The sequence below is a fragment of the Typopeltis vanoorti genome, chromosome 1, assembly GCF_054136105.1.
Source record: "Typopeltis vanoorti isolate ZY-2024b chromosome 1, IOZ_Tvanoo_1.0, whole genome shotgun sequence".
NCBI lineage: Eukaryota > Metazoa > Arthropoda > Arachnida > Uropygi > Thelyphonidae > Typopeltis > Typopeltis vanoorti.
In genome coordinates, this window is record NC_143549.1 from 41,368,084 (window position 1) to 41,393,431 (window position 25,348).

General features: G+C 34.5%; 1 protein-coding gene and 1 long non-coding RNA gene across 2 annotated transcripts in view; one reads left to right on the forward strand and one right to left on the reverse strand.

Moving 5' to 3' along the window:
- Nucleotides 1-9,806, forward strand: part of LOC150109915 (uncharacterized) — a 55,607-nt gene extending 45,801 nt beyond the window's left edge. Inside the window, exon 2 of the long non-coding RNA XR_016550653.1 lies at nt 9,563-9,806. This is a non-coding gene — a long non-coding RNA (uncharacterized LOC150109915). The remainder of the gene's footprint in view (nt 1-9,562) is intronic.
- Nucleotides 9,807-16,528: 6,722 nt separating this feature from the next.
- The window catches only part of LOC150109916 (solute carrier family 60 member 1-like), a 198,264-nt gene continuing 189,444 nt past the window's right edge, over nt 16,529-25,348 (reverse strand). Inside the window, exons 10-11 of the mRNA XM_090397279.1 lie at nt 18,818-18,935; nt 16,529-16,840 (exon numbers count right to left, since the gene is read on the reverse strand). Of these exons, the coding sequence (XP_090253405.1) occupies nt 16,647-16,840; nt 18,818-18,935 (312 nt within the window). The 3' untranslated portion in view covers nt 16,529-16,646. The remainder of the gene's footprint in view (nt 16,841-18,817; nt 18,936-25,348) is intronic.

Consider the following 25,348-nt stretch of genomic DNA (forward strand, 5'->3'; position numbering starts at 1 on the left):
CCATTTATAAAAATCCATAAATTTAGATGACTTGTGCTGCTGCCAAAACTCAACTGCAATTTTCGATGATAGGCTTCCGCAAAATTATTTGTCCTATCGCTTCCATTTATTGTTCTTTGTTACACAGACCAAACGTTGGAGGGAAAAATCGGTGGAGCTCTGGTTCTATTATTCCTTAAACCATCTATGTATGTGTTCGTAAACCATTCTAAAATTGGTTCAAATTCATTGGATAAATGATTCTCAATTTCAGAAATAGCATAAATAATATCTTGTTCTGGAAGGAAAGCAAGTGAAGTGATCATTTTTGAATTTAAAGCGAATTGGGCATCAGAATTGTATCTGGTTAAATGATTGCATGAAGCTAAATGCTTACGAAGATTTTTTACGAGATGAAAAAAGCAATCATTTATGTTAAGCTTGTGAAAATACTATACGTAAAGCTAAATGAATGGCAATTTTATAATTAACATTTATATTTTCGGGATCTAGTAATGGCCATATTTCGTGTATCATATAAAATAATTGTATGTATGTTTCAAGAGTCTTATTAGATACAAAACAATACAATACAGGGAAAACAGGACCTCCATCCTTTCTAGCCAAAATAACAAAAATTTGAGCAAAAAGAGGGGGAGAAAGTAAAAATGTGCCATTCACAAATAATTCACTCATGCTTTGACTCCACATTGCATGACTTTCACGACCAAAAATTAATATTCTCATTATGATATAAACTAAAATATTTATAACTAGCTGACTCATTTTTTGAATGGGAAATTTCAATATAACTTCTCTACAATTTCGTAATTGTACACAATAAAAATAAACTTAATTATAATGATGAAACAGTTATTTTTGACCACCAGAACTATAGAAATATTGACTTCTATTTGGGTTTATAGGCCAGATTTATTTCAAACTAAGTTATACCAGCTAGTTTCCCCAATTATAGCTGTTGGCTTCGTCAGGGTAAAAGATATATAGATGTAGGACCACTTAAATACTACAACTGTTACACTAAAATTGTAAATGAACCGAATATAATTGCATTTTTACAAAAAAAGAAAAACGTGTACCTCACACGCATAGAGCGTGTATGATCTCATTTGTTGTTATGAAGGAAAGTTCTATAATTTGTAGCAAAATTTAATTTTGGCGAGTTTAAAGATCTAATGAGGGTCTTCCAGATCTCAGGCAGAATTAACCCTTGGTTTCTACTTAGGTTTTGTTTTGAACGAATAACTATTGTGGCTTCTTTTATCATTCGGGAGCGGAAATCCCCCTCTAAGTAGGGCATGGAGCTTTTGTCCCATTCTATGTTCCATGGTTTGTCCTAGAGAAATGAAAGGCTAACCCCGATTTGTCTTCTCTATTATTGTTTACGTCTCCTAAATTTAATTATAAGCGAGATTTTTCAAATTTTATGTTTATATCGTTCTTTTAACTGGTGTCTCAAAAATTATTATTTAAATTTACCGGGTATCAATAGAATAACATTGCATATTTGATCTATTATTTTGTCGCCCACTTGGCCTTCGCCCAGTCGCTGTCGCCCAGTTGACCGTATCCCCCGCTAATGTTATTTAAATTTTTATAAGAACTTGGATAACTGGTTATAAGTTGTTTTATTCATTAATGTTGCTCAACAATTATGATAGCTTCACAACTAAGGCTGTGAGATTATTGTATTACATTAGTGTATTATTTCGGCATCTAAAATGATTATACTTTCATTTTTTTCATTGCTTTTTCATTCCTAGACCTTCCTGTATACCTTTAGGTTTATATTTACTGATTTTCTTCGTAGTCTTCCGTTCATCATATATGTTATTTCCAGGTTCTTTTGTTGTTGTTTTTTCATTAATTGCAGTTGATTGAAATGTATTATTTATTTAATATTTCGCCATTTTCGTACACTATATTTCCAAACCATGTAATATTTTTGGTATTTCGATGACCTCTTGTGCCTTATCCCAACATGATGCGACCTTTGCGCGCGCGATCCCAACCAAGTTGTCGCGCTGCCTGACGTTGGGGAGGAAGGTAATTTTGTCTGTAGAAGTGTGTTCACGAGGCCGGTTTGCCTGTTCTGAGGGACGAAGAAAAGTTTCCGGAAGCCCCCCCCCCCTGTATTAGACCGACTAACTCGAAAGAGACCAGATAAAGGTGCCCCACTTCATGGACAGAAATCAAACCCAGGTCTTTTCTACCAGTGGACTTCGTCTATATCGACTGAACTACGAAGGCTCCATGACCTGATATAAAATTTTAATTGTATTCTTTGGCTTATTCTTGTTCTTCTTATAGCACCAAAATTACTGATGGATCTATCCCAAGACTGCATGAAATTTCCTTACTATTATACTTTGTGCAGTATTCCTTTTAGTTCTGTAAATACAATGTACATGTACAAATACCAGAAACATATAGTGGGTTTCGAATTTTTGTTTGCAAATGAGGCTTGTATGCTTCTTTTTAATTCTATACTAGTGTTATTTCATCCTTCTAAGTTTTTGATTTTTTTTTCTTTATACTTGTCCCGAGAACCTCCTCTCCTTTTATTAATTTTCTTACATTTTCCCATGCTTCATTTATATCCCTTTATTAAAGATAAGTTTTTTTTTTTTTTTTTTTGAAATTACCAGAAAATGGTCTGTGTGCATGTACACATTGTTGAGAACCTCCTTAGTTCAGTTGGTATAGACGGGCCCGTTGGTTGTGAAGACCCATGTTCAAATCCTGTATATGACACGAGGAAAATTTATCAGATCGTTTTAATCATCTGGTAAGTTAGCCGGCCTCATACGGAGGAACAGGTTTTTTTTTTTTCTTGGAAACTGTTGTTTTTCATTCCTCGGAATAGGACAACTGACCCAATGAATACACAGATATACAGCCATAAAAACTTGCTCTTAAGGGATGCAGCAGAGGAGTGATGTGCAGGCTGCACTAATTCGTCGTGACCCGTAATCAAGTGACTCTACTCGCCATAAGGGACAGATGAGTTCAAAAAGAATGTAGACTGCTGTCACTTACTTGAGAAGATGTTTTTTGTTTGTTTACGATTGTATTGTCTATAATTGATCTCAGTCCTCTGACATTCCGTGTATAGTGTTATGGACATTTTTTAATGGTAAATCTGTTCGTAATTTGAAATTAATAAAATTATGAGAAATCTCTCGACATGTTGATGTAAATGTTGTTTTTCGTATTTGCATACAAGCGGTGGTATACTTTAGTTTCCCACTGCAGGATTAAAGTGTCCTGCAATTATCAAATAATCATTTTTATTACAATATGTTATCAACTTTCTACATCGTTGTAAAATGCTTCATTTCCATCTGTCTTTTATTCTTTTATGGATGGATATCAGAATGCCCATTGAAGATATGGACATTTTTTGACACATATTCACATTACCGAAAAGTATTATCTTTTGAAATTCGGCCTCGTAGTGTTGGTTTTCACTAATGAAAGTATAGCTCTTAATTCTGCTCTACACTACAGTTCTAGGTGCATTATAATTGTTTAACAATTTATCTCATTTACTGAAGTTTCGAGTAATAGGTAAGGTAAAGAGTAAATAAGAGCGGAAAGAAACAAATTTTGTACATCTAGGATTGCCGTCTGAAGAGACAATCTACTTTGGATATAGGTTTGGATGACAGGTGAGCTCTACTTTGCCTTTAAGGAATGTAAAGAACTTTCTAGGGCTTGTGATCCAATGTATAGTCCTCACATTCTTTCTATATGTTCCGCTATTAGGTATCTCCCGGATATTGAACGATCGAAAATGGGCTGGAGGTTTGGCACTAGTCGACCAAATTATATTCTATATTGCCTTAAACTTAAAACAGAATAATGGTAAAACATGATAAAATGCCATTGCTGCTTGGGCGTCGTCCAGTTAAACAATAGTGCTGCTGATTTTAGGGAACCAGGGCGAGTAATGAAAAATTATCCTCTGGAATAAACTCAAACTTAGCATGATCCAAATAATTGAAGATAGGTACCGTTAACACAAGAAGTAGCAATGGTAAAGTAAACAAGCGGAACTAGATGAATAATAATTAGAGAAGTACGAAATCAATGTCATCTTTTTATGGTTACACGGTGATCAGAATACATTATGGAAAATTATGGAGACAACTACCTTGTTAGAGCAAAACTTTAGTTTAATATAAACCAAAATAAACACTCGACGTTTCGACCTTCATATCAAGGTCATCATCTGGAGCATACACATATATACGGAGAAACAAGCTGCACTACAGTCTACATGGTTTGCTAAAATTACTGACCAACCGTTACAACAATCATTGACTTGACCTCTGGTTGAAAAAAAAAAAACCTTTACTACATCAAAGCTAGAGTCCTATTATTATCTATTGGGTTACAAAATTAAATTAAGCTGGAGAGCTACATGTTTATTATATATATGTTTAAAATTATTAACTGACTTAAACACCGAGAAAAAATACAAGAGATTTAATAAGGTTTCACTACTAGTTTCATCGGAAATGCCGACTTCGTCAGGTGAATAGAATACCATGAAGAAAACAACATTTTAAAAATATATTGTACTTTAGACAAAACAGAGTGTTTAGAACAAGTACTATTTGTGTTTGAAATATGAGTCCGAGCGTTAGTTCTGGTGAATGATATCATGAGTGCGCTAAAACTGGATTACAGCGCTATGGGAATCGGGCAGGCTGTAACTGAGATTGCTGTTTAGATGGGTAGGGTCGAGAGCTATTTCTTTTGATTCCAAGATACGTCTTTCTAATTCATCGCTGCATTTATGGATGTTTGAAGTTGAGTTCCAGTCTATTTGATGTTGTCGTCCTTCAACATTGGTATTGGCCGTGGTTGGATAGGGCACTAGCACGGACTCTGTTATAAAAAATGTCACGTTGTTGTTCTTCTAGTCGGAGAGAGAGATGGACTTTTCTGTCTGGACATAATATGGTTTGCCGCAACTGCAAATGATTTTGTATAATCCTGGGGACTGAAGAAGGTTGTGTTTTACTTTAGGTTGACTGAGGAGTTTTGGAAAGGTGGAGAAATATGTTTTAATATTAAATTTCTTCAGGATTTTCGCTAGTTTAGGAAAAAGAGAACTCATATATGGTAAGGAGTTGTAGGCTGTTGGGCTTGAGTTATCTTCATTACTATTTGATTACGTACATTAACACGATTATAAATATTTAGGAGAGTAACCGTTATTTAAGAAAGTCCTTTTGAGGTAAAGAGGAACTTCAATAAGAACTTAGTTACCTCAAAAGGACTTTCTTAAATAACGGTTACGCTTTCAAACCACTTTCGGCCTTCGATAAGCAGGTTATAGTCTCACACCGAGCGATGAATTGTGCACTCGTAATCTAATACTCTGCTTATGACTATATTTTTCACATTAAGTCATTATTTGTTTTATGCTGGAGACGTCATTGCGGCTCATATAAATAATATCATTTTTTTTTTTCGATAATCGAAACTACTCTCATGTCTAATTAAATGACTGAAGGAATTTTTTTTTGACCAGATTCACCAGTATTACTGAAGAATTATGCAGTAGAAATTTGAAATGTATTTGATTAACATCATCAGACGTTCCGTATTTTCAAATTTTTCATGATTAATGCCTTAAACACATTTCCTTGCCATTCTTCAGCGTGGATTGGGACAGCCTCGTTAAATTCAGTACTTCCAAAACACAACCCCTATCTTTATCATAAAAGATTTCACTTCACCTTTCTTTACATTCTAATAATATCAAGATCTGCAGATAAAGTCATACTTTCTCAGCTTAGTCATCATCGAGGATATCGTTTATTAATATATCCTAGGTTGTAATCCTGTCTCCGGATATGAATCTTATATTATAAAGACTTTTCATCTGAGGGTGAGTTAGCTAGTTTCTTACGGAAGTTGATGAGTTTTCTTTTCGGAAACTCCGATAAAATTTTCAGCTCCAAAACAGATAAATTGGCAAGAGAACAGATCCAATTAACAGACATAATGCACTCTCTCAAAACCTTTTGCTTCGATCGAAACTGATGAATCTGTTCAGGAAAAAATTCCTTCAATCATTTAATTAAAGGCACACGAGAGTAGTTTCGATTATCAATTTCAGATAACGGATACACCAGACAAGATAAGACTTTCTTTTTCTGCACCATCTAGCATAAATATTATTATGCCTTGAAACCCTCCTCCACTCAAGACGCCATTTCTTACCTGTATAGTGCTAATTCGTTCACGCTTGGAACATGTTCTCACATTTAGGGTTGTATACCACAAATGTCTCTAAGAATTCTTGATGTTACATAAAGCATTTCGATTAATCGATCTTTCTCTCATGGCTTACCCAGTCACCTTCTCACATATGTTCTGTTTGTGAACTTATGCCTTTTTTTTTTCTTCTTGGTACTTTCATACGAACCTATCTAACTACTCTCATTTAATCCCCCCCCCTCATAACTTCAAAAAAAAAAAACAGTTTTCTTTCAACTTCTTGCTTAAGGAAACTAAAATTATCAATTCTAGATCATTTGGTATAAATAAACCGTAAGAACACTATACTGTGATTACGAACGTTAGCATCACTATTCCCGGAAATTAATCTCACATTTTATATGTTTTTATAGCAACTAATCACTATCACATATAAGTGAATTTACCACTCTCCAAAAATACATAAAAAACTTATCCACATACAATATTTTTTATTGTCTGAAACATTTGCTATTTATGGAAATTAACGATGTATTTTTATTTGTTTCCAGAAGTAGCAATACCTACTGATGTATCTAATTTTGAAGTTTCCAGCGGGCTTTATTACTTATTACTAAACGAAGTTACTAAATGTACTATTAAAATAATTATAAAATCAAACTGAAATATATCATTTTGATCCTCTGTCTGGTATTCATTCAATTCAAATCATTTTCTAAAGTTGCTTTTTCTATGTATGCGAAAAATAAAGTCTTAAGATATGTGTTTTTTATTTTATTTTATTTTATGTTATGTTATTCAATTGTTAGGCAACAATTTTGCGATAAAGATTTTGTGCCATATGAAATAAACAACCTGTTATAGTTGTTGATGTAAATATGTTAGAAAAAAGCGTTGATAGTTGCTTTCTCGAAGTCAACCACTAATGTTTTGGGATCTAATGATGAACGTAAGCCCTTTAAGGAGGCACTGAATAATCTGCTGTAAGTTAATTCTAATTTGCCAAGGAAGCAAAGTAAAAAGCCGCCATGGAATCCCTAGGAGGTCTCATGCCAGTCCCGTGTCAATGCTTTGATCGTAAAGAAAAAACACAATTGTTATCTGATGCTATACGATCAACAGCTATAACACGCCGGCTCGGACGTTGCCCGGATCAACAAGGTCCGCGATACCAATCGAGCAATCGGGATTGGATCGAAAAATGGGATAATACCGAAAAGAAACAGAAACTGATACTAACAGAACTATTATCAGTAGGAACGTGAAATGTATAGACAATTTGGATGTCAGGTAAACTAGAATTACTTCGCGTGGAAATGAAGAGATATCGGTGTGACATATTAGGACAGGCGGAGACGCGATGGACATCATCAGGGGAGATAAATGGATGCGAAGTCTTATGATCAGGGCATGGCACGAAGTAGGAGTTGGTCTTAACAAAAGGGCTAGAGAGGCACTGTTAGGCTACAAACCAGTCAATGACCGAATAGCAGCAAGATTTCAAGCAAAACCATTTAATATATCAATAGCCCAGGTATATGCACCCACATCTGACAGCACAGATGAGGATATTGACTTATTTTACAAAGATGTGACAGGGACAATAGAAACAATACCAAAGCAAGATGTACTAAGTATTGAAGGAGATTGGAATGCCAAAGTAGGAATAGATAATGATGGTTAGGAAAGAGTCATGGAAAAATATGTTTCGGAGAAAGAAATGAACGAGGTGAAAAATGTTAGAATTTGTTGTGAACCACGAGATGATGATGGCGAAATTATGGGAAAACCAAGAATATGATTGATATGATTATGATTAAAAGACGATGGATAACATCAGTACAGCGGTATCGAACTTTTCAAGGAGTGGATATAGACTCGGATTATAGTTTAGTGATTGCAAACATCCAGTTGAAATTAAAAAGAAAATATAAACCCATCATCAGAAACGAAGAGATTCAGCAAGAATAAGTGAAGCAGAAATAGGAAGAACGTACAGATCAGTGTTAGAGAAGAAACTTAAAAGTGTGGACAAAGAAAAAAATTGGAATCTGAGAGTGAAAGGAGTAATGAAGGCGATAGAAGATGCAGTTGAAGAAACAGTACCAGAAGAAGAAGAGAAGATCAAGAAGAAATGGATTAGACAAGAAACACTGACGTTAGTACAGGAGAAAGGAATGTTGAAGATAAGAAGGGATACATCAGAACAAATAGAGAAGCAATATCGAAAAAAGTAATGAGGTGAAAAAAGCAGTCAGATTGGATTAGTTGAAATGGTTAGAAGCCAAGTACAATAATATAGAACAGTACTATGGAGAGCATAAAACTAGAGAGGTGTATACAAAATGATTAGAACCATTAATAGAAGGTTGGAACCAAAACATACCACAGTTAAAGACGAAAATATTGATGAATAAACATAAAATTATATAGTAACGGACAAGATACTGTAGTGAGGTATATGGAAAAAACTAGATTTAGATAGCGTTGGGAAACTGACTGAAGAATTGAAGCAGATATCACCACCAGGTAATGAGTATGCTATGGAATCGCTCGATTGATATCGCGAACCTTGTTGATCCGGGCGACGTCCGAGTCGGCATGTTGTAATTTTTGACCGTATTGCATCAGATAACAAATTAATGCAAAATGTCTTACGGCGTAAATGTTCACGGCAAATTTTCCGGCCACGAATTTATTCAATGCAGTAATGCTGCCTCCTACTTTATTTTTGGGAACTTTCGAAAAAAAAGCACACACACGATCGAGCCATATCCACTTGCTTTTCAGGATATCCTTCAATGCTTTATTTTCCAAAATCTAGTACTAAAGGAACGTATATTTCGTTATGTTATTATGTTTACAATAATAATAAGAATAAAATCACAGGGTACACTTGTCTTACTCAAAATATATTGAATGAGAAAATATGCAGTCTAGAGGCTTGATTACATCTCGCAGTTATTTACTTATTTAAAAGTAAAAGTTTAGGTGAAAAGAAAATCTTTATGATGGAACAGGAGTAAAGGAATGCAGTTAAAAAATGTACATCCCCAAAATTACACACTCTGATGCTGCGTCAACTATCCCTACAACTTCTTTGTAGGGTTAGTTGACGCAAATTTTCCTAGACGCATTTATAGTCTAGGAAAACCTAGACTATAAATACGTCTAGGTTTTCCGCACGTGATTATCATAAAAGCTTCTTCATGCTATTCGTTTTTTTTTTTTTTATTTATCTGAAATTTTTTCTATATATCTTATCAACAAAATCATTTTTGTATAGTAAGGTATGAATCATACTATTTTTTTTTTCTATTTTTAGGGTGTTGCTGTTTTTAAACCAGAAGACTTTCTAGAAGAACAGGGAGGTATTGCAACTTCGTTAAATCAATTAGTGACTGTGAGAATGAGTCATATTGATTTGGATTCATACTCACGAATAGGGTTTCCTGTTGCCTTCGCAGTGTTTGTTACAGTATATTTTATAGTATATACCATTTAGAAATCTCAAGTTGTATCCATTTCAAATCCACAATATATTAAATAATTTTTGTAATAGTTTTTAATTATTCGTTGCAAGTATTTCTTTATACTTGTGTTTTCATATATTTTGTATTTGCCTCATAGAAATCTCTAGTTGTATAAAACTATTAAATAATGTTTTGAAGATTTTGTACTTTTTAATTATTTGTTCATATTTCAACAAGTAAGAAATTGATTGCAATCATAAAATGTACATTTCGTTATTAACAGCAATCTTGTTATTTTGCAATTAATGTCATCAAGCTAAAATGGCTAAGTTGGATAATTTTCTTAAATATCAAATTGCGTTAAATTACGTCAAAATAGGAAGGAATTAGTATTATTGTTTCGCATAGTTTTCCAAGTAAAACTGAAGTTAGTTTAATGGGGGGAAAACTTTCATCACTCAGTTTGAACTAGTTCACTGACAACGAAAATTACTGCCCTGCCAATCATTACATAACCAAGCTGTACAATTACATAGAGTACAGCTTGAAATAGTTGGCATGTGTGTCACAGTGAATCGACTAGTGAACATTTTTTTAAAAAATTTGAAAACTGCGTTAAAGTTTACTATGCACTGACACACGAGAATGAATACCATAGGCATTCATCCTCGGGGACGAATGATAAGTGCATGTCTCCGTAGCTCAGTCGGTATATACGAATCCCTTGGGTCGAAAAGACCTGAGTTCGATTCCCGTCTATGACGTGAGGATCATTTTTTTCATAGATATTTTATTGTAAGCTTCATAATCTAGTACAAACGTTTGAGCAATCCTATGCGTAACCTAAGAGCAACAACTCGTCCAGGTTACGATATGCATTATACCAAATATTTTTGTAATGCATTATCATTATATATACATATGTACATCCATATAACATACATATTATATATTATTATAATATAATAGCATAATAAAACCACAGGAGACATGCTAGTACGTCTTTATAACAAATGAATGCAAAAATGAGTTAGCCGGTCTTATACGTAGGTAGAGGGTTTTTTTTTTTTTTCACCCGGAAACTCTGGTTTTTCGTCCCTCAGATCAGGCAAACCTGCCCCGTGAACACACAAGGATTTCTCTATATATAAAATATATATACATAATCCCTCATTAAGAAGGCTCAACCTGATAGAAAAGGGGGGAGAACCCCATCCGATTACATAAATAAATGATAAATGCCAACTCATCTTAGATTTATGTACTCTCCTTACAAAATTTCGTTTTTTCCTAATGTCAAACGATCGTGAATGACAATTAGTCCAATTAAATGCAGAATATTTATTACCGCATCGTATTTTTACCAATGAAAAGGATCCGACTGAAAATACTGTATAAGTGAATTATTTTTTTAACCTATGGTACGTCATTACCATGGTTTGGACAAGAATTGTTTTCTAATTTTATTAATTTTAAATGTATTTTTATCTTGAAACCCTGCTTAGAGACTAAATATGGAACTTTTGAAATAATGAAGTCTGGCTTCAGGCCGCCGCACTTCATGTGAAGTAATCACAAATATCCACGCCTATGGCGGAATTCAAACTCAAAGCCTATTGCAGGAAAGCAGATAATTAACAACTCTGGATAGAACATTGATGTATTATGGCCTTCATCCGAAATTATTATTATTATGGCACTTCCACTGAATCTGAGCCTCATCTCCTGAGGGCCACTAACATTCTCAAAATTAAATTCCAAAATTCCAAACCTGCATTTGCCCAGTACCTGTTATACTTTACTTTGAAATCTTTCACCATCACTGCACTCACAACTCCCTGTGCAATGCATTGCACTCATTCATTACCCCCCCCTCTCCAAGCAAAAATTGTAGTCTTCATGTCCTTTCCAACTAAACTATACTGTTTTCCACGGATGATCCCTAGTTCATAACTAGTCGTGTGAAAATTTTCATTCCAATCCTATAATGACATTTAAGTAACTTCTATGTCTCTATCATATCCCTCCCCTTTGCCTCCTATCCGCCAATTTCTGTAACTTCCAAATCTTCAATCTATTCTCATAAGTAGCATCTCATAGACTTGCGACCATCTTGGTCACATGCCCCAGGATTCTTTCCACCTACTCTACATCTCCAAAGAACCCAGGTTAACAGATCTCTGCACAGTAGTCAAGATGGCGCCGTATTAAGATTTTGTAAAGAGTTATGATGACACTCTGCTTGTCAGTGGTCTTCAGTGACCAAATCCTAGTTATTTCAGTTACTTTTGCAATATGTTATGAACTTTAACCTGGAGTTCACTAGCACTTTCAAATCCCTAGCCTCCATAATTTCTTGCAGTTCAGTTCCGTGAATGCAGCACATACCTGATAATCTTTTCACCCCAAAATGCATAACCTTACATTTTACCACATTAAAAGGATAGTCATTCTTCTTGGATCATTGTATTAGTAATATATATATATATATAATCAACAACCATGGATCCAACGCCCGTAGGTGTCTGATTCCATCTTGATATGATTCTTCCATTGATTGTCCTACTCAGTTTTAACTACTTGTCTGATGTCCGTCCATTAGTCACCCTTTTCCCCACCTCACTAGCTTCATATTCAAGCTCCAGTTTATATAAGAGAGTTCGGTGCAGTACTCCGTCATATGCTTTTGCAAAAAAGCAGAATCATAATGTAACCATTCCCCTTATTACAAAAAGTGAGTAACTTATTGAGACATGACATACCCTTCGCAGAACCATCTTTGCCCCGCATAGAGTATATGATTACTATCTACTATTTCCTGAATCTTGCTTTTAAGCAACTTCTCCAATACCTTGACCATCATTCCTGAGATGCTGATAGGTCGATAATTTGATACTTCTGTGTTGGAGCCTCCCTTATGTAACGGAATTATATCCCTCTTTCCATTTCCTTGAGCTGAGACTCAAATAATCTGGTCAAAGGCTCTGCCAGTACCCCAGCACATTATCGTAATATGCGAGCTGATATCCCATACTGATATTAAGGTTTTATAATATCGCGCACCTCTGTTTTATCTACTTCTGTTTCAATATCAGCTTTTGTCACATCTGTTCAATATCTCCACCTGAATGATAGACCTTGCAAAAGTGATCACTCAGTAATTCAACTATTTCATCTGCTTCAATCATCTTCCTGCCATCAAAAGTATGCTGCCATAGTAATTCTTCCTGAAAGGACTCCCTCTGGGTTACCTTTGTTTCGCTCAGGTAATTTCATCTTGTACTTTTTTTATATATATAGCCTTCCTTACTATACCACCCTTCTGGCGTGTTTTATATTGCTCACGAGACTACTAATTACCTTTCATTTTAAATGCTCTCCACGCCTTTATTTAGCAGCTCATGCTTAATTATATTAGTCATCCATTTAATTCCGACTTCATTTATCCTGACTCTAGCTGTGCACTCTGCTACCTTCCTTCAAACACCCATTGGCCAATTCTCATGCACTACTACCATCCTAATCCTACAGTTTGTCATTCCATGGCACTTCTCCAAGCAATCTGAGTTCGTCATAATTACCAACTCTGATTTCACAAGTAACCTTTCTTTAGCAAGGAATGACATCATCTGATGCAATCAACAAGATCCAGAACTCTGCCCCCTAGTACCTTTCATGACATGCTATCTTAAGTAATTGTTTTCCTTAGTAGCTGTATAAATTCCATTAACCTTAGGACCTTTCCTCCTTCCAATCCATGTTCCCATATTAATATCTGTCTCTATTCATTCAGTTTATTCACCGATGTATATCATTCGCATTCCCTGTTTTTCCTCTTTCATTAATCAATTCTTAGCAATAACACGAGCAGTCATCTAGATTATACTGAGGTTTGTAATTGTTCCATGTTATGTGAACTGAAATTAGAAAATTGGCCATCACAACAACTACAACTCTCTTACCTCTTTTGTCCAAGAAAAGCTAATGCCAAAATTTCTTACCTATTAAAAATTCTATCCATTCAGGGAGGTGCTATTTTAATATATATTTTTTTCATCTTTTTATTTTCCTCTAAAAATGATCCAGTTAGAGTTGCCTGTCAGCCCTGGGGGAATCACGTTTAATCTAAAACACTATGCCTCCCCCAAAGAAAGAGTTCCTGACTTAGTCGATCTTTGGTATGGGCAAGTAGATTTCCCTCATAAACTTGGACTTTTAATTTGCATCTCAAAATCAACACTATAACTCACTCTAATATAGAGTAATATGAGCATTAGAGTTTAGGGCCATGAGATGGTGCCAGTTGTCTGCCGTATTTTTTTCTTCTGAAAAACCTTAATTCATTGATAGCCTGAGCTCGCTGTCTTCAAAACGTTAGTCATGGAGGAGCTATGTCAACTCCTTCCGAGGAATATAATGCGTTAAGGGATTTATTTATTTTTATTTCTTTGGTCCAATTAAAGCTGAGATTTTTTTTGTAAGAATTCCACATGCATATAGACTTATAAATACATATGGCTGGGTAGTAAAATATGACTAGCTAGAGTCCAGAAGTAACTGGCATACGGACAGATGGAAAAAAATGAATCTAATAGGTACTACAAAGCGCAATATCATACTAGCTACCCTATGATTATATGCTTCCGCAATGATTCTAAACCTGACCATTTTGTTCTTCCCATGTGTTCCCGGGAATACATAGGAAGAACCTAGCTGTTATTTTGAGGCTTGAACGATTGCAGTAGCTAGGCATTGAGTCAGCTCCGTTTTCCTGCTCAGTGTTCGTAAAAAACGTTTAGTCATGGATAACATTGTTTAGTAGAGATGTTGGTATTGGCAATAGGAAATTATTAAATCACCGAAAGAGACAAATCCGTTATCGTGAAAAGAGGAAATACGTGATGTCTACGAATAGACATACCAGTAATGAGCTGTTGAATTGAGAGTAGCTATTTTCATGAAAATCAACAATGAGAAAAATTACTTGAAAACTTAAACTGGTGGAAACCAGTTTAAGTTTTCCACCAGTTTAAGAACGAGCGAGCACATTTGGAGGCGAACTTGTTCTCTCTCTACTCTTGACTACTTTTAGTCAAGAGTAGAGAATTTTACTGGAAATGCAGAATATATGGATCACCTGGATGAGGTGAGCATATGGCAAAGCTAGATGAGTAAAATGATTGCGATATATTATTGCATGCATGATTTTGTGTGCTGGAGTAAGTTTGTTTCTGATAAGTTTTAGTGTGTATGTGTAGGAACGTCGTTGTTTTCATCGAGATAGTGTTTTTCGTAGATATGAGCAACAGATATTTGGTACAGAAAATTAACTAATTCGTTAGAGAACTAATGAATATTAAATTTTAGTTAAATTGGGGATTAAGAAATTATTCAGTGCTCAACGATGTCTGGGCAAGTAACATAATGTTTTTGATATTTTTGAATGTGTGATATGCTTTAATGATAAACAGTCAATGATAATATAATCAATAGCGTAGCATCACAACGAAAATATTGAACTGAAAGATGTGTAGTCCAAATTGTAAGCGTGTTATTGTACCAGAGAAATTAAATTTCATTCACTAGATTAATTTTCAACAGAAATTAGACAAAAAAATTGTGCAAGGATGACACTATAGAACTTCTAATAAGAAACGAAACCTGTAATAATATTTAACAAAAAAATTGTAGTAAATGTTGAAATATTTCGCCAGCCTGATTGGCCGAGTGCTTAACGTATCCGCTCTCCAGGCAAAAGGCTGCGGGTTCAAGTCCCGCCGTGGGCATGGATGTTTGTGATTGTCTGTGAAAATAGTGCTGGAGGGCGGTAGGTGGCGCTGGTGTAGATGAGGAAGGTAGTTGCTGTTAGTCGAGTTATGGAGATGGAGCTTGTAGAGCAGGTGCCCTCCCTCGATGAGTCTTTGGACTCCCTGGAGGTGTTATGTAATAATAGTAATTTTCACTTCCTATTATTTAAGTTAAAGTCACTTCCTATTTAAGTTAAAAGACTCATATTTAAAAATTCTCGTTCTTTGTGACTTATCTCTATTACCAAAGAGATGTTTCATCACTATAATAATATAATATAATGTATGGCAAACTCAATAAGTAGAATATTTTCAGTGAATGCAGTCCCCTCTCCCCTTTTCCAACACACACATCCGTATTTATATATTTTTTGTATTTATAATTTTGACGCGATAGAAAATCCTGAGAATATCGAAATGATTGAAAACGAGGGAATGAATGCATCTTGTGTTTATGACTGGGAGAAATTCTTCAATCATAATACACCAATTTTGCCATCATTAATGCGTCTAATGCTATCGTTTTTTGTTTTTTTTTAATTCTTCCGATTATTGAGTTTCTGCAAATTTGTGTATAACTTCAAGGTAATGCTTTGTCAATTAAGATATTGTTTAAAATAGCTTAATTGACAAAATTGATGTTCGATTTTGTTTTTAAAACAGGTTAATTTATTTAGTCTTTAATTCGTTACTTATAATTTTAGTGTGCTTGTGACCAATTCGTAGAATCTCCAGAGAAAAAAAAAACAATAAAATAATGATTTTAAAAAGCGACTTAAACATTTTAAAATTAAATTTTTTTCGAACAGAAAAAAAAAAATTTTTTTTTTTTTTCTGTTCGAAAGTGCACAACGTAATTAAGGTTTGGCATGCCAGATTACAGAGTTGATCTTATTGCTTGATTGATAGATAGACCTCGAATAATATTGTTAATAAGTTTTAAATGAATATGGTGGTTGTAGTGGTGAAATGAGTTTTGTCTTCCGGGAGAATCTTAAATACACCATATAATTTGGTTTCTGTAACACGTTTATTAGAGACGGGTAGTTAAAGGTGACAGTAAGTTACAACACATTCACTAAGAATGATGGGAATGCGGACATTTCGGAGTAGACAGAAGAAGCTGCTGTCACGCATTTCCCATGCCTTCCTTTTTCACAATGTTGACTCCGCTGTCTTGCTCTTCGAGGCTGAGATCAGAAAGACTAGAACGCATGCGTGAATAATATTGCACGTTTTGATTGACAAGACTTGTATCTTCTCCTTCTTGAGTAGAGGTGCCAGGTAAACATTTGCTACACCATGTGATAAAATCAGGAGTAGCTAAAAATAACAAAATATTTAATTTCATATAATTAAAACTATATAGGATAAGATAAAAAGTGTTTAATTAATTAAATACTTCTTATCGTTATTTTAAAATTAATTTAATTTATTTATTCCACTGAATTTTAATGGGCTATTTACACTGAAAAAAAGTTTTTTATTATTAATAACGTTTGCAGGTTGTGGCGAGGACGACAATATATTTGTCCTCCGATGGCTTCTCGACTAAAGGGAAATAGCCTGCATACAGATGTGGCGGGATTTATCTTCAGGAACCTGGTCTTTTTTTTCATCTCAAAGTAGATATATACTGCCAGAAAACATATGTAATTAATATATTATAGATTTATATTTTCTAGATAATATCTAAGACGTTTAGGAATGTTTTTTGTATCATCTGAAATGTGAGAACAGATTTGGAATTTACGACAGCAGCTGTACAGGTGAGGAGTGGAAAAAGGTTACTAAGCTTTTTGGAGCTCATGGAGATGGGCTCCAAAAGAGATAAGGCATTGAGTCTGAACGAATTTGAAGCTCGGAATTGTTGAGAAATGCAGGGTGTCATATAAACATGAGAAATGCACTGTATAGTCACTGGAAAAATTGTGGATCGAATATGCGCATACCCTGTTTTTCTTTTACATAAGTCAATTTTGTAAAATAGAAAGAGAGCAATCGAAAGTACGAAGCAGTCCCAAGGCACTCTAGCAATGTTAGGAAAGTCTGAAAAGAAGCATTCCTCACAATGCGAAGTAAAAGTGAGAGGAAACTGACTACCTAATTTCAAAGAATAGAAAGCAGACTCTAAGATGGGTAGGCACTACTGGGCCTCTGTGACAGATTCGATCAAATGTTTGGACTGCACGAGTTTCTCCATACTTTTCCGTATTTTGTTTATAGGCTCACATTCTGTTGAAAAACTTATGAAGATTTCGATAGCTAACTTTTTGGAATGTATATGTCTATCATAGCATGGAAGCAGATTATAACTCTGCTTCCATGCTATGATAGACATATAAATTTGTTAAAAGCGATATACAGTACTGTATTATGGTATGCTATCAGAGATGAGACATTTGTCAGATCCAGGCCGTTTGAGATTCATTCTGATTTCTTTCTAGCGGAGATCAGGGAGTAAAAATGTCCTGTTCTTCGTATAGTAGTTTGTCTAGTCGTCTTTGCAGAATTTCAAAGAGAAAAACGACGCTAAGCGGTCAGTTTCGTTGGTGGATAATACTACAATTGTACCATCTGGATGTTAGAGATTTGAAAACAAGAAGCGTTAAAAGTTCCGTTTGAGCAACAGCTTTCTTAATTCTAGAGTTAGATTTCGGTTTGTTGAATTCTTTTGCAAGCTTCACAGCTGAGTCCAAAGCTAAAGTTTTTAACTCGAGTTACTGTTTTTGTGCCATTTTTTTTCTCGGACTGCCTTGTCCACGTGTCATAGGTTAGAACACGACCATTTATCGTCCGGTACCAAAGCGCAGTTTTACGGGTACTTCGTGATATTTAGCCTTTAGTAGAAAAGGGTCAAGTTCGATTTATTTTTTCCAGTGAAGATGAGTTTAGAAGTGAGACTAGAAACTGGCTAGAAAACAACGCAGTTTAACAGGCACGTGTTTATTATTATTATTATTGTTATTATGTCGTGTCACATCAGGTAACGTCAAGCCCACGGACTCATGTCGAATATATTTTCCAAAGGAAAAAAAAAAGTTGTATATTATTGTTGTCTAGATCTAGGAAGTATGAATTATAAAAATCAAAGGATGATTTTATAGCTTATTGAATAAAGTTTAAAATCACAAAGTTTGCCTTGAAATAATTTAGTAGTATGAGCCTTTTCTTATTTTGTTATCATTCTAAATTCTCACGTGCCTTTACACTTAGAAGGTCAGTTTATCAATTCAGTTTTGCTTCACAGGCGGTGCGTCTTTTGTTTAAAGAGCAAAAGTAGAAAAGAAGAATACTTACAGTCAGGTCGAATAACAGTAAGTCCAGCTAGCCATAACGACATGTAGACAATTAGAGAAACAAAGCAGAGAACCATGCCGGTTACGAGAAAACTAATGGGACCATTGCGATCAAATTCCTAAACATAATAGAAACATTTGTTAGTGTTTTAAATAATTATAAAGGATAAACATTAGACAACTTATGCAAATATCTAAGCATTTTTTTTAAAACAATTATCGGATGTTACCAATCGAAACACTTACAGATCAGAATATAAAGATACTTACAGCTGACGATTTTTATGTTTTGATTCACAACATTAAAATGCAAATAACTACTCTCCATATATATGCTCTTAAGACTTATTCCTACATCTAAGAAATATTTATGTAATGTCTGTAAGAACAGACTGAGCGGGGAATCATGAGATGATTATTATTATTATTATTACAAATCTAGAGTCAAAGACTCATCCTGGGAGAAGTTTTTCATCAGATGAATGCAGAGAATTATATTTGTATTTTATGTACATTAACAAATTCTATATTCTCATGTAATTCTGCAGTTTGAAATGAAAATTGCTGTATTACACTACGCTAAAAGAATAAAGACACTTGGACAAAACTGTTGACAAACATACAGCGAGTTAATATTGAATGAAGAAAATCTGATCTGAGACAGACATTTGTATCTAAAACTATCATCTTAATAAGTATTATGTCTTTATATGATCATACATAAATGTCATATTTTTTTCGCTAATTTTATATTCCTGTCTCATTGTGAAGTTCTGCTTTTAAATATCCATATATATTTATTTTTTTTAACTTGATTAATTATGGATAATAATAATAATAAAATAGTCCTACCAAATCAATAATTGCATTCTATATGTAGCGACAGTTTTTAGAGAGTAAATGCATCACGAGAAATAGAAGTTTATTCCCTTCCATCTTTCGAAAAAAAAAGTTAACACACACGAAGTATAAAAAATTCCTTACATGACTCTATGCTGACAAGCGTGATTGCTTTTCAGTAGAAGCGTGGCGTAAAATCTTTTTAAGGTTTTTCTGTGGTCGTTAATTCTGGCTGTGAAGTCAATTCGCCTAAGTTTCATTTTTCTATTTGTTGACAGTAGTTGGGGCAATGAACTACTTCTTGCTTCGCACGCAGTCTTATTCATTTACCTTTTTTTTTTATGGTGCGAAATGAAAAAGGAAAACGATTCGATTTAATCTCTTCCACACCATTGCTGTCACTATCATGAGTACTGACATGTAACGTCATTATTTGGTCGAGGAAATGCATGTCGGTTTCCTCCAACACGCTTATAAAACTGTGAACGAATTACAAAAAATGTCTTTTTTTTTAAGTAAAAAGATGATACTACTTTAACCGCTTTATCTGTAGAAATATATTTTCACATAAGAGATAAAGTTTAAATCTCAACTTTAAGCAAAAAAAATGAATAATGTGTAAAGTAATGAAGATCTATCACTAACTTGGTACAGGCTAATTCTTCTCCAAGAAAAAATGGTCATCTTCGAAATATTTACCTTTGGATCTCACATACTTTTGCAGCTCGAATAGAATAGCTCAAAATAATTCTTTTTGTAACATCTTAAATGCACAACTTCGGTCTTCTTCGATGAAAATCGCCGATTCATGAATCTTCAGAAAGAAACATAAGTCCTTGGGAGATGAGATATGGTTGAGGGCAGAGGACAGGTACTTGGATGTTATGGTGCTTGAAACAAAAACTAATTACTGAAATACTATAGTTATGACCCTTCTCTCGGAGAATATTCCTTAGACGTTCCACTATGCTTTCGTACCATGTCTTAGTTCACTGTAGGAATTTCATAGTACGAATTTCTTTTGTCAACTGAAAGGTCTTCATCATAAGTGTTTTTCGCCTTCTTTATAACTTTCAACCTAAAAACAGTTACGTAGGATACAACAGACTTCTCCATGTATGCTTTCATTTTGTCATATTCAACTGGAGATTTCAACAGTTTCGTCCACGATGTTTTGTTCTCTCGGCTGGGCTGACTGGAATTAGCGTCGAGTAACTAAGACTGTAAAACCAGCATATTATGCCTGTTAGCTGCGTATGCTCTTCTGCTGGTTTGCATGTTTTGCCAGATTAAAACGCTACCACTTCCATGTGAGTGGGGATACCTGACCTTTAATAGAAAAGTCTTATAAAGGTTTTCGTGTTCCGGATGGGATTCGAACCTTGAATCGGTTCTGGAATTTACGGTTAAGGGTAGCAGAGTTACCCTTCGACTATGATGATTTCATGAGCGGATAGGATTGAATTATCTGCTGTTTCCATAGTGATACAATATGCACATGAAGTAGAATAAGAAGCTGTTATTATTCCTAGAAAAGAAAACAATTGACGAACCTTTTCAAAATCCATCTCAAATAAAAAGCACCATTCCGTTTGTGACAGGACTGATTTAGTCATTTGAGTAGCACGTAATATCGGAGAACCCAAGTAATCAATTTGGAATCTCTGCACAAGCAACTTAAAACGTCAAACGAATACAAAGATTCTATGTATATCTCCGCTAGAGATAATGCTAAAACCAAGTGAGGAGCCCAATGTTTATTTGGTACACAGGAGCCAGCAATTTACTTGAGTAAGTCTTAAAGAAGCTGTCGACTAAATGGAATGAAGGAAGTCATGCAATAAATTGCGACCGAAATAGTAGGATGGAATATCTTCATTCGTTTGCGCTATACTTTAAATAATATAATTTAATATCGTAATGGAAATTTTCATGCAAATGAAAAATTCCATTCAGATATTAAATGGATTTCTTATGTTGATTCAAGTGAGATTCATTAAATAATAAATATTCGTTATTATTTTGTGATATAATTATTTGGAAGAATCCCTCGCTTCAAAACAATGATGTGTTTTAGAATTCTAATTAGATTTTATACGATGTTTTAAAGAAATAAATAGCAATTGGAAAAACAAAATATCATCTTTAATAACATGAAGCCATACTGAATGTTGTTTTTATAATATAATATATATAAAATACAACGTTTATTCGAATGGAGATTACTAGAGTAAACTTGTTATGATAAATTATCAAGAACTAGATAGCGAGTGTGTAACACTATACGTAATATTATAAACAGTGTTATGAAAGTAGCATCACGAATCCAGTTTCTGAGAGATTAAGCAATGTAGTGACTGATAAACAAAATTATTCTGGTATTGAATTATGAATGATTTTTATTATTTAAAAGAACTTTAAATCATATCCTAATGACAGTCCATGAAATGGTAGGACGTGTGTGAGTCAAATGCTAGTTCAATTGTTATACATTAGGATGGTTTAAAAAATTAATAAACATTTATGGATTCAATTGTCAGCAAATGAATTACTTAAAAATAAATAAAATATTTGAGCATTATTTAAATTAAGGATATTAAATCCCACATTGTTTTAAAACCGAATAAGAAACTCAAAGATTGGAATCAGAGAGTTTCATGCCGAATATAGTATAAAAAACTATAAAAGTATCAGCGAATACTAGCGTGAGCTAATGAAAGTAGTCCTAGAACGTAGTACAAACACGGGCAACTCGTTGCAAAGGTGGGGAAAGTTCTGATCGTTATTCTTGGTATTTTCCATAATGTAAAAACACATTTCCTAGGAAATGTATGCTGTTATTACAATATGGTGGGAGGTCACTACCCAGATCGGTTTCAGCCTTTATTGACGCTTCATCAGTGAGTAGCTAGACCAAAGTAACTTAATGTAATGTTTAAGTAACTTAATGGGTGCACCTTTCTGGACAACTCGTATAGCAGAGTATATAAGTTCTTTTCGCTATACCCTTTGGTATTAATTTGGTCTAGCTCCCACCATAATGTAATAACAGCATACATTTCCTAGGAAATGTGATTTTACATTATGGAAAATACCAAGAATAGCGATCAGAACTTTCCCCACCTTTGCAACGAGCTGCCCGTGTTTGTACTACGTTCTAGGACTACTTGCATTTAGCTCACGCTAGTATTCGCCGATACTTTTATAGTTCTGTCAACAGCATGAAACTCTCTGATTCCAATATTTGAGCATGCTATTTTATTACTTCCAAATTTCGCTTAGCTGTGCCATATTCAAGTCCTGGGATATTAACAGGAACTGATAGAATCCTGATAGAGATTTTATCAGGAATTCTGTCAGTTCCTCATTCTATCTATTTCTATCTCTATCTAACAGACTATAGGAGAATCTTGATTATATCTATTTTTATTCCCGATTCACTGAACCCATAGAGTTGTATCCACATATATGAATAGATCTCTCTCTCTCTCTCTCTCTCTCTCTCTCTCTCTCTCTCTCTCTCTCTCTCTCTCTCTCTCTCTGTTTCTGACTTCAAATCGCATACATAGTTCTGTCAACGACAAAACTATGAATGAGATTTGAAGTCAGAGAGAGAGAGAGAGACCTCTTCTTCATTCAAAAAAAAACCGTATAGTACTCAAATTATTTAAACGTAAAGACCTTCCATAACCAATATCATAAACACTGATGTCCTCACCATGTTTACGTGAAATGAAGAAAACTTAGTGAATTTTGCAAGAAGAGTTCAAGAAGAATAACACTCCGTTATCCTTTCAAGATCAGTTTCCATTTCATGAGCAGACTTTCGCCTATTACGGCAGAAAAGATATTACATCTACATATTCTTCGGCCTCCAAAGATCTTGTATTCCCTTTCGTTGAAGTCATTACTCCTATCATCATATATAAAACGAAATGAACTGCTGATATTATTATTATTATTATTAGTAGTAGTAGTAGTAGAAGTAATTTATTAGCATCCCACCAATTACCTAAATCTATTAAAGGCAGCAATATAATCTTTAATTACTTCGTAAGTATTCTAGGATATCAGAATCACTGTTTTGGGAGAGACACCAGAACACCTGGTAAAATAAAATAAAATTTGAACCATATCATGATTCTGGCAACAACAGAAACACGCAATTTAGCTTCCTAAATTCCCAACCTTGTATAGAATAACATGCACTGCATACATATTCATAACATTTTCCTTCTGCTTCCACTATTATCTCATTTTTTTAAGTCTTATAGAACGGTAATAATATCATGCTCATAATTACTAATCACACATTATAACAAATGGTCTAGTCATCAACTCACAATATTTCATGAAGGTCTATACCAAATAGTTCATAACAATAATAAATATCGGGTTTTATTTTACATTGTGAAATCGTGGCATTTTACGAGAGCAATAACTTTCGAGAAGATTATAAATTGTGGCACAGGGAGGTTCTAAAAACCCGGAAAATGAAGAACATTATCTGAATTATTAAATCCTTACCTCATTTGGTATTAAAGTTCTATGGATTCCTAATTTTTTGTTAGTGAGATTACCAGAAAACTAGAAATCAAATATAGCAATTTTTGTTTTTTCAAGTCATTTCAATCATCTAATAATTAGGATAATGGTCACCCGCCCAGGCGAATAAGATTTTTAGGTAACTAAACACACCGAACAAAAATTTATGGAACACAAACTTTATTCCTTAATACGCATTATATCACCACCCACCTGTTTTAATTACTGCTTGGAAATTTTTGGCATGCTATCAATGTGACTCATAACCAAGTTTATTCCACTCCATGCTTAAAGGATCTCTTAATTTTAATTGCGCCAAATTTCCATGGTGTTCATGTTTCTTCTTTGCTGCCCTTTCTGACATGTCCCAGATTTTTTCAATAACATTCAGATCTGGTGAATTGGTTTGCCAATTGAGATGTGCAACGTCTTTCTCATTTCCTGCAAACCAATCCAGCACAGTTCTAGCTCGAGTGACGCGAGAACTCAGGATCAGGGCCGTATTTATGCACAGGCGCACGAGACTAGCTAGGGTCCCAGAAAAAGTATGGCTAATTTAAGGGTATCCCAAACAATAAGGTGGGGCACTCTAGCGCCTCGGGTCCCTCCCGCCTCATGAAAAGTGTAAGTACTGCCCTACTTAGAATCCATTATGTGTCCTTGTTCTAAAAATGGACAAATGGCAATAATTCATTATTTAAAAATCTCAGATAATCCATGGAATATCTGAGACACCTCAACGAATTGGCCAACAGCACTTGAAATACAGCCCCCAAATATGACAGTACCACCTCCTTTTTGCACAGCTCTTTGGACACATTGGAGGTTAAATGCATCTTCAGCCTTTCGCATGCTCTGGAGGGCTATCATTGAAATACAAGCAGAATCTAGAAGCATTGACCATATTATTCGTCTACACTGTCAATGGTCCAGTGACGATGCTGTTTAGCCCAAGCAAAGTGATGTTTCTTCTGGACAGTTATTAACTTAGGACATATCCGCTCAACACGACTGAAAACGCTTAACCCTTACACTTCTTTCCGTTGTGTTCGTTTCGAAACTGGTTTATTGGGTCCATCATTGTATTGTTGAAGCAGTTCTTAACGAGTTTGGAAACGTTCAACTCTTGCTAGTCATCCCAAAACGC